At 42.3% G+C, this 16,434-nt stretch overlaps 2 protein-coding genes across 4 annotated transcripts; one reads left to right on the top strand and one right to left on the bottom strand.

Moving 5' to 3' along the window:
• Positions 1-8,229: 8,229 nt before the first annotated feature.
• LOC115787049 (protein Daple-like) lies at positions 8,230-10,850 on the bottom strand. Of its 3 annotated transcripts, none has more exons than XM_030739620.1 (2): positions 9,963-10,850; positions 8,230-9,692 (listed from the first exon to the last, which is right to left on the bottom strand). In XM_030739620.1, exons 1-2 carry the CDS (start codon positions 10,668-10,670, stop codon positions 8,721-8,723), a joined length of 1,680 nt encoding a protein of 559 aa, XP_030595480.1. In that variant the 5' UTR covers positions 10,671-10,850; the 3' UTR covers positions 8,230-8,720. The 3 variants fall into 3 exon arrangements, with proteins under 3 accessions (XP_030595480.1, XP_030595479.1, XP_030595478.1); XM_030739619.1 differs by having other exon boundaries at positions 8,230-10,055; positions 10,149-10,850; XM_030739618.1 differs by having other exon boundaries at positions 8,230-10,850.
• Positions 10,812-16,185, top strand: LOC115787050 (uncharacterized). The gene is made up of 5 exons (XM_030739621.1): positions 10,812-11,348; positions 14,450-14,644; positions 14,897-14,983; positions 15,089-15,172; positions 15,805-16,185. Exons 1-4 carry the CDS (start codon positions 11,034-11,036, stop codon positions 15,128-15,130), a joined length of 639 nt encoding a protein of 212 aa, XP_030595481.1. The 5' UTR covers positions 10,812-11,033; the 3' UTR covers positions 15,131-15,172; positions 15,805-16,185.
• Positions 16,186-16,434: the final 249 nt, after the last annotated feature.

The raw sequence follows: 16,434 nt of genomic DNA, 5'->3' as shown, positions 1-16,434 counted from the left end.
CTGGGTCTGGTGTATCACGGCCGCTGATGAAATTCCACCACTATCAGCAAACTGTTTTGGCTGGAACCTGGCATCTGGCTCCACAATGCCCCCACCTCTCGTCTCCTTCTGCATCCCCTCCTGCCCTGACCTCACCTACCGCCGCTGTCCTTGCTTTACATGTGCAAATGCTTTGCTAAGGTGGTTTTTTTTGGACCCTGGTATAGTGCTCTTTTTGAGCACTGTACCAGATGACTTTTTTTTAACCTAACTTCCCCATGATGTGTTGTTTTCTCCTCCTGCCAAAGGTAGCGCCGTAAGGAACGGCTGCATGACCCAAGGACACATATCCCCCTATGTGTGTTGTGTTTGTGTATTTGGATGGTGTTCTGTAACTGCAATTTCCAATGTGTGAACTTGTTCACCCACATGGCAATAAAACTTCATTCATTCAAAAACTTCATTCATTCATTCATTCATTCATTCATTCATCCCCAAGAAGAACACTATCAGAGGTTTGAATGACTACAGGCCAGTAGCACTCACACCAATTGTTATGAAGTGCTTTGAAAAGCTTGTCCGGGCTCACGTCATCTCCAGTCTCTCCCCCAGACTAGACCCCCACCAGTTTGCCTACAGAGCCAACCGGTCCACAGAGGACGCCATTGCCACGGCCCTCCACTCTGCCTTCTCTCACCTGGAGCAGGGGGGGAACTACGCTCGGCTGCTCTTTGTGGACTTCAGCTCGGCGTTTAACACCATCCTTCCTGGCAGACTGGTGACTAAACTGTCAGATCTGGGGATACCACGCTCCACCTGTCTTTGGATCAAGGACTTCCTGACAGACCGTTCCCAGAGGGTAAGAGTAGGTCCCCACCTCTCTTCAGCCATCAGCCTCAGCACCGGCTCTCCACAGGGCTGTGTGCTGAGTCCCCTACTCTTCACCCTCTACATACATGACTGCACCTCCATACATGCCAGTAACTGCATCATTAAGTTTGCGGATGACACCACTGTGGTGGGGCTCATATCAGGCGGGGATGAGTCAGCATACCGGGACGAGGTGCAGCGGCTGTCAAGGTGGTGCAGTGAGAATAACTTGATCCTGAACACCACTAAGACAAAGGAGATGGTAGTAGACTTTAGGAGGACAACACATGTCATTCAACCTCTGTTCATCGAGGGGGATGAAGTGGAGCTGGTTTCAGATTTTAGGTTCCTGGGAGTACATCTGCAGGATGATTTGACCTGGAGTATCAATACGACCAGCATTTACAGGAAGGCCCAACAGAGACTGCATTTCCTGAGGGTTCTTAGGAGCAACTATCTGACCCAGAATCTGCTGGTGTCCTTCTACCGTTGCTCTGTAGAGAGCATCCTGACCTACTGTCTGTGCGTGTGGTTCAACAGCTGCACAGCAGCAGACAGGAAAACACTCCAGCGAATCATCAACACGGCTCAAAAGATCATAGGCTGTCCCCTGCCCTCCCTCCAGGAACTGTTCAATGCCCGCTGCCAGAGGAGGGCACAGAACATCCTCCAGGACCCCTCACACCCTGGACACTCCTTGTTTCAGCTACTGCCATCAGGCAGACGTTTCAGGACAATGAAGGCCAGAACAAACAGACTGAGGAACAGCTTTTATGCCAGGACTATCATTGAACTGAACTCTGTGTGGTTTGGACAGTGATGTGGGGTGGTAGTGCTGACTGTGTGCGTGCGTTGGTGTGTGTATTGGGGCTAGATTCATCTTAATTTACTATTGTGCACTGTATTTTAGTAATCATTTTTATCACTCATATTTTTATTATTTTATTATTTATTGTCTGAGGCACCTAGAAAGGAATGCATTTTAAATTTCGTTGTGCAACTTCTGTGTACAATGACAATAAAGATTCTGATTCTGATTCTGATTCAACTCCAAAGGAGCATTATTATGATGGTGCAAGCAGCACTGGGTACTTGGCCTGGAGGATAAAAACTATTCAGAGATCCACTGCTCAAGACAGACGATCATCATATGGAGGTAAACCACTAACAACACTTGAGGAAAATCTGAAGCTACAGGGATGGGGGTGAATTTATTATTTTTTTTTTTCTTTCTTATATTGTATAGCATCATCTGAAGAAGCATCTTGTGAACATGGGCTTGGAGGACCAGCTGCCAGACGGGAATCCTACTTTGTTCCAGAGACTGTCCTGAGTGAAGAAGAGTGTAAGGAAGCCATCGCACTGATTAAACATTCAGCTGATGAAGACACAATCAAGAAGAAGATGAAGCTCACATTTGACTTCCGACGCAACATGGTCCTCGACCCACAACAGTCGAGCAACGTACTCTACGTCTGTCCACGTTTCAAAGATGTCAGAGGCTTGGTAATTATTTAAATGATAATTTTAACTGTTTTGACAATTTCACAGTTAAGCAAAAATGATTATTTTTGTGATAGTCAAAAAGTGAATACAATTAATCTGGCTGTGAAATGTTAAAGTTCTTCATTATCCTCACCCTAGGTGGAGCAGGATTTTGTTCTGATGTTTTGGAGAAGATGTCTCGATGACGACCACATTCAAGAAAAAGATCATCCAACAATGCAGAAAGCTTCCACCCTCTAGTGAGCTAGAAGATCTTCTCCTGGCAGCTTATCAAGAATCAAGAATCAAGAATCAAGAATGCCTTTATTAGTCCCACAAGCGGGGAAATTGCAGTTAACAGAACATCCATCCAAAACAAAAACATAACACAGACAGGGGGGGGGACAGATGTCTGAGGTCATGCAACCGTTTCTCAACGGCGCTACCTTTAGCAGAGAGACAGAAAGAGATACATTGGGATAGTTAGGTTCAAAAAATCATCTCATACTGTGTTCATAAAGAACACCTTACGAGGTTCCAAAAAACACCTCAGCAAAAAGCATATTGCACATATAAAGCCAGGATAGCAGTATGGTGGGTAGGGTCAGGGTCAGGAGGGGACGCAGACGGAGACGAGAGGGTGGGGGCATTGTGGAGCCCAGATGCCAGCTCCCAGGCAAACAGTTTGCTGATAGTGATGGAAGTTCATCAGCAGCCTTGGTACACCAGATCCAGCTTCACAAATCACAGAGAGGGCTGAGGGGGAGGGCGGCCTTCACACATAGTTCTGGAGAGATATGATTGCCAGCCAAGGCCGGCTAGGGAGCCGAATTCTGATAATGCAGATGTTGTTTTGGAACAGGCTGCTTGTTTTTTCAACAGCCTTCAGTCTCACTGGGAAACCATTCAATAAATCCAATAATCCAATTCATTAGTTACCGTCCTCACTGAGCAGAACTGTACCTTATCTCCAGATCGAACCCCTCTCACCTGCTACTCCCCAAGTCTACGGCTCAGGTTCATCAGGCTTTGAGTCTGAGTCTGTACCATTCTGGTCAGCCCATCCACCTGGGTCGGCAGCCTCTGCAGATGTCGAACTGCTGTCCAGGTTTTCTTAATTTCACGGTAAATCAGGTATCCTCCAAGCCCAAACAGAAAAGATACCGCTACCAGATAGCCAAATATGTAAGCGTCTTCCACGTCTTCCACCTCGAGGGCCGAGAAGCACACAGGTCTCCACGAGCTCCAAGAGTCGATGACGTATCCAACCGGGTCTGTTCCACTCGGACACGCAGGCTCCCCTTTCCCAGATCTCATAGTGGAAAAAATTCGATCCATGGTCTTGAAGGCCCAGTTTGCCAAATCCATATTAATCTTATTCTTATTCGAACAGTGTGCAAGAGACGCTCTCACAGCAAGCAGCAAGCAGGAAAGATAGGGAGGGCAGGGAGAGAGATAGAATGCGACCGTCCCCGTCAGAGGCTGGAGCAAGATTATACTCCTGAGGATGGCACTGAAGTGAATGATGACATCGTTAAGTATGACTCTTTCCATATTCCATTGGGTGCAGCCTTGCTTTGTGATGCACACATAACAATTGAAAATGCAGAATAACCAAATATTGCTGATGGTCAATTTAACATCAAATTTCTGTTGTCACAGGTTGGGACAGTGACCTCTCATCAATTTTGCTGCTGCTACACCTGATTTCCCCCCTCTGCCATGGGTCGTAAGAGACCAGGGAAGGTGTCTGTGCGGTGTCTCACTGAGGTAGTTTCAGTTTTAGGGTAATGATGACACAATGATGCTGTATACCCATCAAAGCTGTTTTTGTGTAATAATACAGCCATAGAATTGTAATTATTGGTGTTTTTCCTTTTCTCAGACAGGAACCAACATCCGAGAACATCTTGATGGCATCACGACAAGTACACAACCCTATCTCCTGGCTGTAGGATGCAGGAAGAAAGCAGTTCACCAGTTCATTATCCTTGACAAAAATGCCATTGCTTGTAGGTCAACCTCCTCTTTTGGTGCCATTGACGAACTGTTTAAGGCATATTATGTATTTGCCACAACATACAACCCCATGCTGTGCAACATGTTTACATTCATCCAGACCACTGTGTACAACATAGATGTTGGCAAAGTGAAGGAGAGTCTTCGTGTTGCAGAAATTCGGGCTAGGTTGCTTCACTAGTACTTTAACAGATCTGTTTGGCATGAAGTGGTTTGTGTGTGAGACAGAGTTCAGTTGCACAAATGCACTTGTTTGGCATATACGAGTAATTCATAGTTACTTGGATGGAAAAAATCTCCGCCTTAAATGTGCTCAGTCTGGATGTGGCCGTGTGCTTGGAACGTTTTCTGGGTTTAGGAAACATTTAAACGCCAAACACACCAACAATATTGACCAACAAGTTAACAATGTCAGTTCAAGCAGAGCAGATCTTGGTGATGCAGGAGAGATGTTGACTGCTAATCTAGAAGAGACAGCTACAACATCTACTCTGTTGAAGTCCAAGAGCAGCATTTTAGATATGTGTGCTACTGCTCTCGCACAACTCAGAGCAGCTGGATTAAGCCAGTCTAATGTTAAGAGATTTGTGTCATCCATGGAAGAAGTGATTTTTGAGACTCAGTCAGGCTATGTATGTAGCTTTACAGTGCTTGTCTTTAGAGGATACAGAAAATAGGAACAAAGTAGAGCAATCATTCAAAACATTGGAAAATCCATTTGAAACTTTAAATTCTGAAGCAAAGCTAAACAAACATTTAAGAGAGAAATGGGGATTTGTTGAGCCTATTGAGAAAGTGCTTGGCACAAGATTTGACAGCAGAAGAAACAAAAGTACTGGGACATATGATCAAGTAATTGTAACTGATAGGTTTGCTTATATTCCCATTTTGCAAACCCTGAAGAGTATTTTACAAAAAAAGAACTTGCAGACATGTTCAAGCCCGGGTATATTCCCAAAGAAGGTGCATATGCAGCCTTGAGAGATGCCACCTATTTTAAAGAAAGTCCCCTATTTTCTATTCAAAAAGATGCCCTTCAGATTCAGCTGTTTTATGACAACTGCAAATGTCTTGGGACCTAAAAAGGGTTTACATAAATTAGGTGCTATATATTTTACTCTAAGAAATTTTAATCCAATTTTTAATTCATCTTTGATTAATATTCATTTATGTGCTCTATTCCATGCACAGGACATAAAACGATACAGCTTTAATTTGATACTCGAACCTCTTGTTAATGATCTGAAACTGCCAAAATTGGAACTGACTTCAAATTCCAATTTAAGAACATGCAATTTGTGCTACTGTTGTTCAGGTCACAGGGGACAATCTTGGTTTGCAGTATTTCAACATAGCCAAAAACTTTTCTGTAGATATCATGCATGATATTCTAGAGGGGGTTGGTCAGTTTGAGGTGAAACTGATTCTAAAATACATTCATGGCCACTTCCTAAGTGCTGAACAAGTTCCTGGTAGAATACATGCATATGATTGGTTTCAATCAGCAGCGAAACCGTCCACCTATGTATCATAGATATCATCAGCTGTTCAAGCAATTATTTCCTGAAATAAATCTCTTGTCAAAGCATCACTTCATGATATATTATCCTCGTAGCATAAGGCACATTGGTCCAATTTTGCATACATGGTGCATGCGTTACGAAGCCAAACATAATTTCTTCAAGGAACAACTAAAAAGCTTTAAAAACATTACAAAAACATTGGCCAAAAAGCAGCAAAGTTACATGGCAATGTATCATGAATCTTTTGGCAAGGTAAGATTAACTTTAGGTCCAGGAAAGATGGTGACACTTTATCAGTTAAAAGAGGGTGCAGCGATGGCTGCAAAATTTGGGATTGTTTTATCAAACAGTGTGTTTTCTGCCACGTGGATAAAATACTATGGTACAGAGTACTGTCCTGGCTTTATTATATGTACTGAGGTAGTATGTGAGGTACCTGTATTTTGTAAGATCAAAACTTGCTGTAAAAGATGACAGCGTTTTGCTCTGTGGAAAATTGATGGAAACCATGTGTTTTGATAACCACTACCACGCCTTTAAGGTCAAGCTGCATTCACACAATGTTCTTAAAGTTTTGCACATAAATGATCTTTTCTACTTCAGACCATTTGATGTTCAAATGAAGTATGGTATGACAGATACCGCCTTATATGTGGTTCCATATTGCCATTTTATGCAGACCTAATGGTGTCCTTATAATGTTAACTGTTTGTGGACTTGAGATCAGTTGCTTGGCACGGCAACCACACCTGAAACCATTTACTGCAAAAGCTTTACAGTTAACTTAAAGCCCTCCAACATAGTGGGAAGTACACCATATGTTACTGTAACATTGCTAATAGCTGACAATGGATCTTTAAATGGTGATTTTGTTCAATAAAATGAATTTAAATCAATTTCTGTGGTAACCTTATTTTACTCAATTGTACATTTTAAAAGCATTGAGTTATAATGGATTGATGCAATTTAACACTTTGAAAGTGTAAAAATAGCACTAAATATTTATATGTGCAGTGTTAGAATTTGACTAGTTTTTTTCACAGCAATAGAGTAAATAATCAACACAGTAGAGTGCCATATTAACACTCATAGGAGTTATATGAGCCTCCAGTGTTAACCTTTAATAACTCAATGCAGTGTTTAATAGCATGAGAATCAGAGTTGATTTGTCACCACAGTGGAGTAACTGATGAACTCTGCTTAGAATCATATTTACACTCATCAGAGTTATTTGACTTGTAGTGTTAAGTTTTATTAACACAGTGTTAGTGTTAATTTTTAACTCTAATTTGAGTTAAATTGTACTCTGAAAATGTAACACTATGGAAAGAGTTAAATTGACACCAATTCCGATAAGGACCAAATAGACTTGGACGCAGTGTTAAATTTAACTCTAAGTGTTGATTTAACACTGCAAAATGTATCTGTCTGCTGCAGGCTGAAGGCTTTAGGATGTGTTCAGGGGCAGCCTGGGAAACACGACTCTGTATCTGTAATCACACAAGCAGCAACACTTCAATTAACTTCCTTTGAACACATCAGTTTACAGTGTTGGTGTCAGCAGCAGCCTTAAAGCATCAAGTCTGTCTGATACAGGGCTGCAACTATTTATTATTTTATTATTTCAGTTAGTCAAAGAATTGTTGCAGCCCTAGTCTAATTATAAGAATAGGTAAAAATGCCTAAAACCTTCCACCCATGCATCAATATAATAATTAAGAATGTGCTTACTTAATAATTTGCTACAAAAAGGATCTGTGTGTTTGAGCTCTTACTAGATATCAGTAAAATGTGGAACCACTGAACTTGATAATCCCGCACTGCTGTGAAAATCCTTCAAAGCTGTCACAGCTAAAAGTTGATTTTTTTCCTCCATAATAAGTGTAAGTTGAAAATGAGTCAGTCACCATAAACTGCTGTGTGGAAGGCAGGAACTGGATCCTAATGCAGACTCTGCATTAGGATCCAGTTCCTGCCATTCTTTTGTGATCTTTTTAACTTTGTTTGATTTATAGTAGTAATCATTATATATTAGAGGGGAAAAAAAGAGAAGTTTTGATATTCTTGTATCTGTTTCTCTATGAAGTATCTATGTGCATAGCCCATTGTTTTAAAGCATGCAAAACTATTTAAAAGCAGGAAAGGGACAGAGATGAGGGGGAGACATAAGAGTGCAGCTGCTACTGCACCTTCTGTGTGTGTGAAGCCAACTGCAAAGTGCACAGGAGGTCAGAGGTAGCAAGAGGCAGAAAGTTGCTGAGTAGGAAAAAGAGAGGAGGCTCAGACTGTGCCGATGTATTGGTTTATTGTTTTTATTTTTCTCTTAATTTTTATAATTGTAATCATTATTTGATCTATATGTAATGTGAGAAAAAGACAAAAAAATTCTTTTATCTACATCCTATATACATATATCCTATGTAATCCTTTACATATGGGCTGACATAGCTCCAGCTCCAAACTTAAGATCAAAAATTACCCTGCGGTCTACAAAAAAAGACCGCAGGGTTGGGCAGGGATCCTCAAGTCCAGGCCTTGAGGTCTGGTGTCCTGCAACTTTTAGATGTGTCTCTGCTTCAACACACCTGAAGTAGGGGGAAAAATGAAGGAGAGTAGGAGAGAAAAAAGAGAGGAAAGATAAGATCCCAGCAATCAGAATACGATCCCCTATGAGCAAGCACTAGGCGACAGTGGGGAGGAAAAACTCCCTTCCAAAAGGAGGAAACCTCCAGCAGAACCAGGCTCAGGGAGGGGCGGCCATCTGCTGAGACCGGCTGGGGTGAAAGGAAAGATAGAGAGGAGGGGAGAGAGGGAGAGTGCAGAGAATAAGGAGGAGGAGGAGGCTTAATCCTCAGGCGGACCTGAGCAGCAGAACCACGAGCAGATGCCACGTCGTCGGTTCTCATTCTGTTCCTGCATTTTCAGCTTCTTTGCCTCTTTTTCCCGTCTTTTCTGCTCTTTTTTTGCTTCTTTCTCTCGAATTTTCTGCCGTTTTTTTTCTTCCTCTAATTGTTTTTTCACCTGCTTGTATAATTCTTTCTCTCTGGCTTTCAGCAGTTTTTTTTCGATTTTAACTTTCTGTTTTAGGAGCTTCTTTATTTCATTACTATCTTTATCTATGTCTGATTGTCCGAACTGCAAATTCAGCACTTCCAGCAGGTTCATTGTCTCTTGTTGTGTCTTTATGAGCTCTGCTGTGTCAGTCTTTTCCCCCTGAATGTCTTTCTGCACTTCTGTCAGTTCTTGCAATGCCTGACTTACATTCTGACATTCCTGATACTGTCCATGCAGACCTTTCTTTCCCTCCTCCAGATGTTTTTCTTCATTTAATTTTTTCTTTTCTTTGTCTCTGTGTGCTGCTGCATTCCACAGAGCCTTGGCGTTCTGAAGGCGTGTAACTTTGGCGGACAGAGTCTCGTTCTCTTGTTTCAGGTTCAGGATTTCCTCTTTTGCCTCATTCCACAGAGCCTCTGTGTTCTGAAGGCCTGTAACTTTGGCGGACAGAGTCTCGTTCTCCTGTTTCAGGTTAAGGATTTCCTCTTTTGCCTCATTCCACAGAGCCTCTGTGTTCTGAAGGCCTGTAACTTTGGCGGACAGAGTCTCGTTCTCCTGTTTCAGGTTCAGGATTTCCTCTTTTGCCTCATTCCACAGAGCCTCTGTGTTCTGAAGGCCTGTAACTTTGGCGGACAGAGTCTCGTTCTCTTGTTTCAGGTTCAGGATTTCCTCTTTTGCCTCATTCCACAGAGCCTCTGTGTTCTGAAGGCCTGTAACTTTGGCGGACAGAGTCTCGTTCTCCTGTTTCAGGTTCAGGATTTCCTCATCCCACAGATTCTTGTCTGTCTGAAGCTCTACAAAGTCGTCCAACAGAATATTGCTCTCCTGTTCTAGGTCCAGGATTACCTGTTTTCCTTTATTCCACAGAGCCTCTGTGTTCTGAAGGCCTGTAACTTTGGCAGACAGAGTCTCGTTCTCCTGTTTCAGGTCCAGGATTTCCTCTTTTGCCTCATTCCACAGAGCCTCGGCGTTCTGAAGGCCTGTAACTTTGGCGGACAGAGTCTCGTTCTCCTGTTTCAGGTTCAGGATTTCCTCTTTTGCCTCATTCCACAGAGCCTCGGCGTTCTGAAGGCCTGTAACTTTGGCGGACAGAGTCTCGTTCTCCTGTTTCAGGTCCAGGATTTCCTCTTTTGCCTCATTCCACAGAGCCTCTGTGTTCTGAAGGCCTGTAACTTTGGCAGACAGAGTCTCGTTCTCCTGTTTCAGGTCCAGGATTTCCTCATCCCACAGATTCTTGTCTGTCTGAAGCTCTACAAAGTCGTCCAACAGAATATTGTTCTCCTGTTCTAGGTCCAGGATTACCTGTTTTCCTTTATTCCACAGAGCCTCGGCGTTCTGAAGGCATTTGACTTTGGCGGACAGAGTCTCGTTCTCCTGTTTCAGGTTCAGGATTTCCTCGTTTGCCTCTTTCCACAGAGCCTCGGCGTTCTGAAGGCCTGTAACTTTGGCGGACAGAGTCTCGTTCTCCTGTTTCAGGTTCAGGATTTCCTCGTTTGCCTCTTTCCACAGAGCTTCAGCTTCGTGAAGGCATGCAAACAGAATCTTGTTCTCCTGTTGTACATTCACGATTTCACTGTCCTTCTGCTGAAGCTGCTCTTTCAGCCTCTTCATGTCCAGTTCAGAGTCCCTGGGCTCTTTCCGAGCCCCTGAAAAAACCCAGTCCCATTGCAACTCCCTTTTGGATTGGATCAGTGAGGTCAGCATGTTGATTTTAAAAAAAATTACATCAAAATGTAACATTTTAATTGTAATGGTTTTGTCTGCAGAAGAAGAAAATTCGTTGTGAATCGCTCGATTGTCTCTGCTTAATGTGTGTCCAGAATGCAGGCGGCCCTTTACATAAGGGATTTCTCGGAATGTGTAGGTCCTTTGATCCTTTGACTAAGGTCATGACGTCATACTACGTTTGGCTCAGGCCCAGCCTACAAAAACATTCCATGCCCCGCCCATTGAGAATGGTGCCCCACCCACCTTACGCTTGACTTCCTGCCTCTCACGTGACCTTAATAGCGGTAGTGGGTCTGTTCGTGTCCTCCCGATGCAGCCGGTGGCTACGACACAGCACTGAGCGGGTGGACCCGTTGCTGTGATACGCCAGCGCATATGTCTGGATTTACTGAGCTGGCTGAAATCCTGCTGACTGAAGGATGGAAGTTTGTTCATTCAGTTTGTTTACATGTTTTCCCAGATAGCAAAGCATTTCGGGGCGGACCAGCCCTCAAGTCAGCCGATCCGCACAGGCTGTTCCTCAGTTCTGGCCCTCCGGAGAGGACCCGGCCCGCCCACGGACAGCAGCTCCGCTCCGGGCCCACGACGGAGCCTCTAAAGCAAACGCACCTTTTTTCTTTTTTTTTTCTTCAAAAGTTACCGGCTGCTCTCACACAGAAAGCAGGGAGCGGACGGCAGCGCTTCTCTACGGTAAGAAGTGTAAACTGTTCTGTTAAATATGCTTAATTCGTAGCGTTACCTGTTCAGTAAACTTGTCCTGGTAGGAGATAATGAAAGTAACTGCTTTATTTGTTGTTTTTATTCGGAAATTTGAGATTGTGCCGGTGGGATTAGCTTATAGAACATTAGCTATCGTCATATTAGCTAACATAGATGGAAGCTCTGAGTTTAAAAGTTCAAAAAGCCCCTCAGGGATTTATTTCACTGGGGCAGTTTAGGTGGGTGTCTCGGTAGTTTATGTCATACCGGGCCAAGAACTTGGATGATTTTATTGACCCTTTCCAGGACTGACTGCAGGTAAAGTTAAGCTAGCACAGCTAATCTGGGAGCATCTGTCATTTAGCTAGATACAGAGAGGGGCGCCATATCCACGGGTTTCTGGAAGAGCACACGTAGGCTGCCATGACAGACTGCTACTTCCGCTGTTCGGTTTTATACTTCCGGTTACCCAAAGTTACAGCCAGAGTTGTTGGCAAAATTCGGTTACTTTGTGCTGTAACAGGCGGCTTTATTAGTTGGAACATGAGCTCGGATTCAACTTGTGCTGTTGTCGGTTGTCACTACATCAGTCTGTACATTTTTTCAAATTATTTTATTCTGTAAATTTGTTCTTTTTCCCCCAAATTATTCTACCCAGTTGCACATCCTATTACCATATTTATGTTTTAAGTTTTCCTTTAGTGTACAGCCTCTTATTTTGTTATGTTATTTTATTTATAGTGTGACACTACAGCATACAGCCTACACAAAGCTTTAACAATGCCTGCCTTCATGTAAACACGTAGCAGTTAGCAGGATGACATCTGCGTGTCTCCTCGATCACAGTCTTCAGCCAGTCCACTGTTTCTGTCTCAGTGATCTGAACACTCTGATATCCAGATCAGTGATTTACCTTCCATAGAATAGCTGCAGCATCACTACATGATTTCCCTAATCAGTGATAGTAATCAGTGATAATACGGTAATAGGATGTGCAACTGGGTAGTATAATTTGGGGGAAAAAGAACAAATTTACAGAATAAAATAATTTGAAAAAATGTACAGGCTGATGTAGTGACAACTGACAACAGCACAAGTTGAATCCGAGCTCATGTTCCAACTAATAAGTCAAACTGAGTCAAACTCAGTTCTTAGTGGTTCCCACACATTTACACTCTTTCTGTGGGGTGGGTGGATGGATGAGGATGTTTTATAACTCCAAACATGAATTGAAGACAGTCTGACTGCTTTCCTTAGTTTGGTTCATGTAAATAATGATTTTGAGCTTAACTGCCTAAAACTGATGTCTGAATGTCTGAACTGTTGTTAAAGTGTTAAAGTGGGCTGCAACAAGCTCCTTTTTATTGAGGATATAATTATTTCTGCTTTACTGGATACAAAATGTTTTAGAAGGTTTCCACACAGAAACATCAGCTTTGCTTTAATGTAAACATGTATAATCTGATCTAAGATCAGCTTCACTGATAGATGATGGCTCTGACAGCCACAGCAGAGTTATTAATTTATTAATACAAGCCCACTTTTACTCTTTAACTTTAAATAAAAACGGCCTAGTTTCTGCAGCTGTCAGTGTGCCAGTGAGAAACTTCCACATTACTCTGGAGGAGGCTGGAAAACTGTTAAAGGAGTTCAATGCAAGTGAAGCTCTGCTGAGCAGGGTCAGTGATACTGAGGTGAGCTGCTGCGGACATCCTGACCTCAGTCAGTGAGCCCTGGTGTTTATACTGCTGTTAGCCTCTGTTAGTGACACTGTCTGTGAAGTGGATCCATCATCACTGACCTGCAACACTTAGCATGAACTCATACGAAGTGATAATGTGATCAGAAAGATCGCAGAGAAAGTGGGATTTTAGGACACTCGAGTCTAAAGTTAGCTGGCATAATGTTAGCTTATAAACAGCTGTTGTCATCAGCTGACGACAAGCCACAGAGAGCTATCCGGGCGGCATCCGTGAACGAACACGGAACGGTGTCATTTTGCTATCTGGGTTGTTCTCTGACACATGAAGAAGCACTTTGGTGAAGTCTGCTTCACTGCAGACTGGCTTTTTAAAGAATCAGTAAGCCGTTTGCTGTTTTTGCTCTGGATCTTTTCTGTTTACATTTTAATAGCACAGTTGCAAGTCTTTTCTTAGGCAAGAAAAAAGCATTAATTTATTTTAGGAGCATTATTATTTAAATATGCCAGTGGTTTATTTTTGAGCAATTTCTGTACATCTACAGCTGAATGTTAATAAAAGTGTCTGTGTGACATTTGGGGCATTAGCTTTGACTCAGAAGTGCCTTTTTGTTTATACCTTTGGGAAGAAAAAATATCAAGATATAGTTCATATATCACCATTCAGGTAAAAAATATTGAGATGTCATATTCCCCAGCCCTAGTAGTTCTAAACATACTTAGGGTGTTTTTTCTTTACTTTTTGACAGCGGGTTTACCAAAAGAAGCATCTCATGCCATGATATGAGCTGTAAGAACCGTCAACATAGCGCTGAGTTATGCACTATGTATGAGAATGTGACGTCCCTTCTTACCTCAAGTAAGCCTCTGTATAAAACCAGCTCACATGGTATCAAGCCAGGCTTCATGGAGAGGCCAGAAGGGCTCTTAAAGCATGTATACCCCGCTCACTGAGAGGAGGGAGGTTCTGTTTGTCTCTTTATCTTTCTGCCTCTTAGCAATATAACTGATAATGTTATATTGTTATATTGTTAAAATTAAGGAAGCTTTGTGGAAATATTTTTTAGGACCCCAAGAACATGTGATTAGTTTCAAGGTCATTGATAATTTTTAGAACATTTAAAAAAATCTCTCACCATTGGAGAGGGCAATTACTTTCCCACACAGGGCCAAGTAGGTCTGGACTGCATTTTCTGTTTGCTCAGGTTATCTTTGTCTAATATTATAATTTGTTTAATGATCTGAAACATTGAAGTGTGGCAAAGATGCAAAAAAGCTAAGAAATCAGGAAGGGAGCGAGGACTTTTTCACAGCACTGTGAAGAAAAGTCCTTGAGTTGAGTTGTACATAAACCCAGATAACACTGAGGTATCTGTCTGTCACCGTGCTGCAGGTCGGTGAGGTGGGGGCCGAGATCAGCAAGGAACTGAGTGTGGACGGCGTGAGGCCAGTTAGCCCCGACCGGGAGGCTCTGAGCACCATCTGTACGCCTGCAGAGGACACCGCAAGGAGGCTCATGGAGCAAGAAAACAGCATCCTGGAGCATCAGGAGGAGGACGTCAGCGAGGAGGAGCTCACATACACAGAGGTGCTGAGAGTAAAACGGTGGAAACGCCTCACCTGAAACTTCCACCTTTTATGCCACACAAATCACATTCTTTTTTCCTTCACGAACTTCTGTACAGATCAGATTTATTTCCACATGCATAACAAATCAACCCAGATTTTCAGATCTATTAATTTCTTTAGTTTATTTTAATGTATGTTTTCATTAGGCCAAGTTTTCCTTTGGGACATCTTTGTTTTAATAAGGATTTTTGATGTCTTTTTTTAATCCCAGATGAAGTCTCACTGGAAGCAAAAGGAGTTCATTGCCAAATCATTGGAAGATTACGTTTCCAGGACTTCAAACTATGAGACCTTAAAGGTTGAAATATTAACTACAACCATGAATTCCCTGTAATTAACAATAATATCTGCATTCTCATCATAAGTTGCGAGAGTATATTTTTGTTATGCTCTTTGAATGCAGGAAGTAAAAGCACAGAGGGAAAAGTACGCTGAATCATCCTGAGCTAAACCAAAGGACGAGGGCGCTGCTCTTCATCCTGCAGAGGTCTCCCATTAAAACACTGCTTTATTTCATTTCTATGACTTTTATCCACAGAAGACTGAAAGCGTCTTAGTCAGACAAGCTCAAACCTCCAGTGTGTGTTGGTTCAGTCGGACTTTCTGACAAATGATGAAACCTTTCATGATGTTTGCCAGTCACCCTCCTACATATCTGCAGATCTCACTTCACTTGTTTAAGAACAGATGAGATGTGCTTTATTGATCCCAAACTTATTAAACTCTATTGCTGTATCCATTAAAGCCAAGTTAAGTGCAACAAAGTAACAACTAGCTTATCAAATAAATTAAGCAGATCTTAACTCTGCACTGGTGTTGAACAAAGCATAAAATCATCTGCACCCAAACTGAATTCAGAGGAAAGACTTAAAGAAGCTGGGCTTAGCACCAATGGTGATGATGGAGGTTGTGTAGTTCATTTCTAAGTTAATTTAAAATCAAATATTAGGGTGGTAACAAATTTAAAACTTAAGTGTTGGTGAAATCTATTTGGAAATGTTTTGCCATTTAGAAGATGCTCTGTAAAAAGTTTAGGTGGATAAAGATTTGCTCTGAAATGTTAAAAATCAAGGCGAGTGACTGATCATTGTCTTGATGTGCTGCTCTGCTGTGTTTCAGCATTTCATCGGGCACATGATTGCAGCAGAGAGCACAGGCGCTCAAGGTCCCGCAGGAGTGAAGGTGACCCTGGTCGGAGCTCCAGTCAGGGCCACGGGTCAGGACAGAGGGCTGCCAACACCTCCAAATCCGGACGCCGCCAGCACTGGATCATCCAGAGACTGACGGGACCAAAGACGCTGGTTTAATGCAAGCTGTTTACACTGTTATTGTAACGGCATTTTATTTTCTTTATTTTGCTGTGAATCCATAAATCCAAACTCTCTGTAAGAGCGCATTAATGTGTTTTATATGTGTAGAGTAGAGAGACCAGGACCCAGTTGCTGGATGTAGTTTGAAAAAGTGACTTAATAGCTTAAAATTTCAAAATAACCAAAGCAAGAAGAGATTTTTTTTTTTTTTTTAACAAATAAAATAAATCCAATCAAAATATCAGTTTATTAAATTTTATTTATATAGCATCAAATCATAACAGTCACCTCAGGATGCTTTATATTGTAGGTAAAGACCCTACAATAATACAGAGAAAACCCAACAGTCAAAACGACCCCCTATGAGCAGCACTTGGTGACAGTGGGAAGGAAAAACTCCCTTTAACAGGAAGAAACCTCCATCAGAACCAGGCTCAGG

This window comes from Archocentrus centrarchus, chromosome 10, assembly GCF_007364275.1.
Source record: "Archocentrus centrarchus isolate MPI-CPG fArcCen1 chromosome 10, fArcCen1, whole genome shotgun sequence".
Taxonomy (NCBI): Eukaryota; Metazoa; Chordata; class Actinopteri; order Cichliformes; family Cichlidae; genus Archocentrus; species Archocentrus centrarchus.
This window is presented reverse-complemented; position numbering and strand designations above follow the sequence as displayed.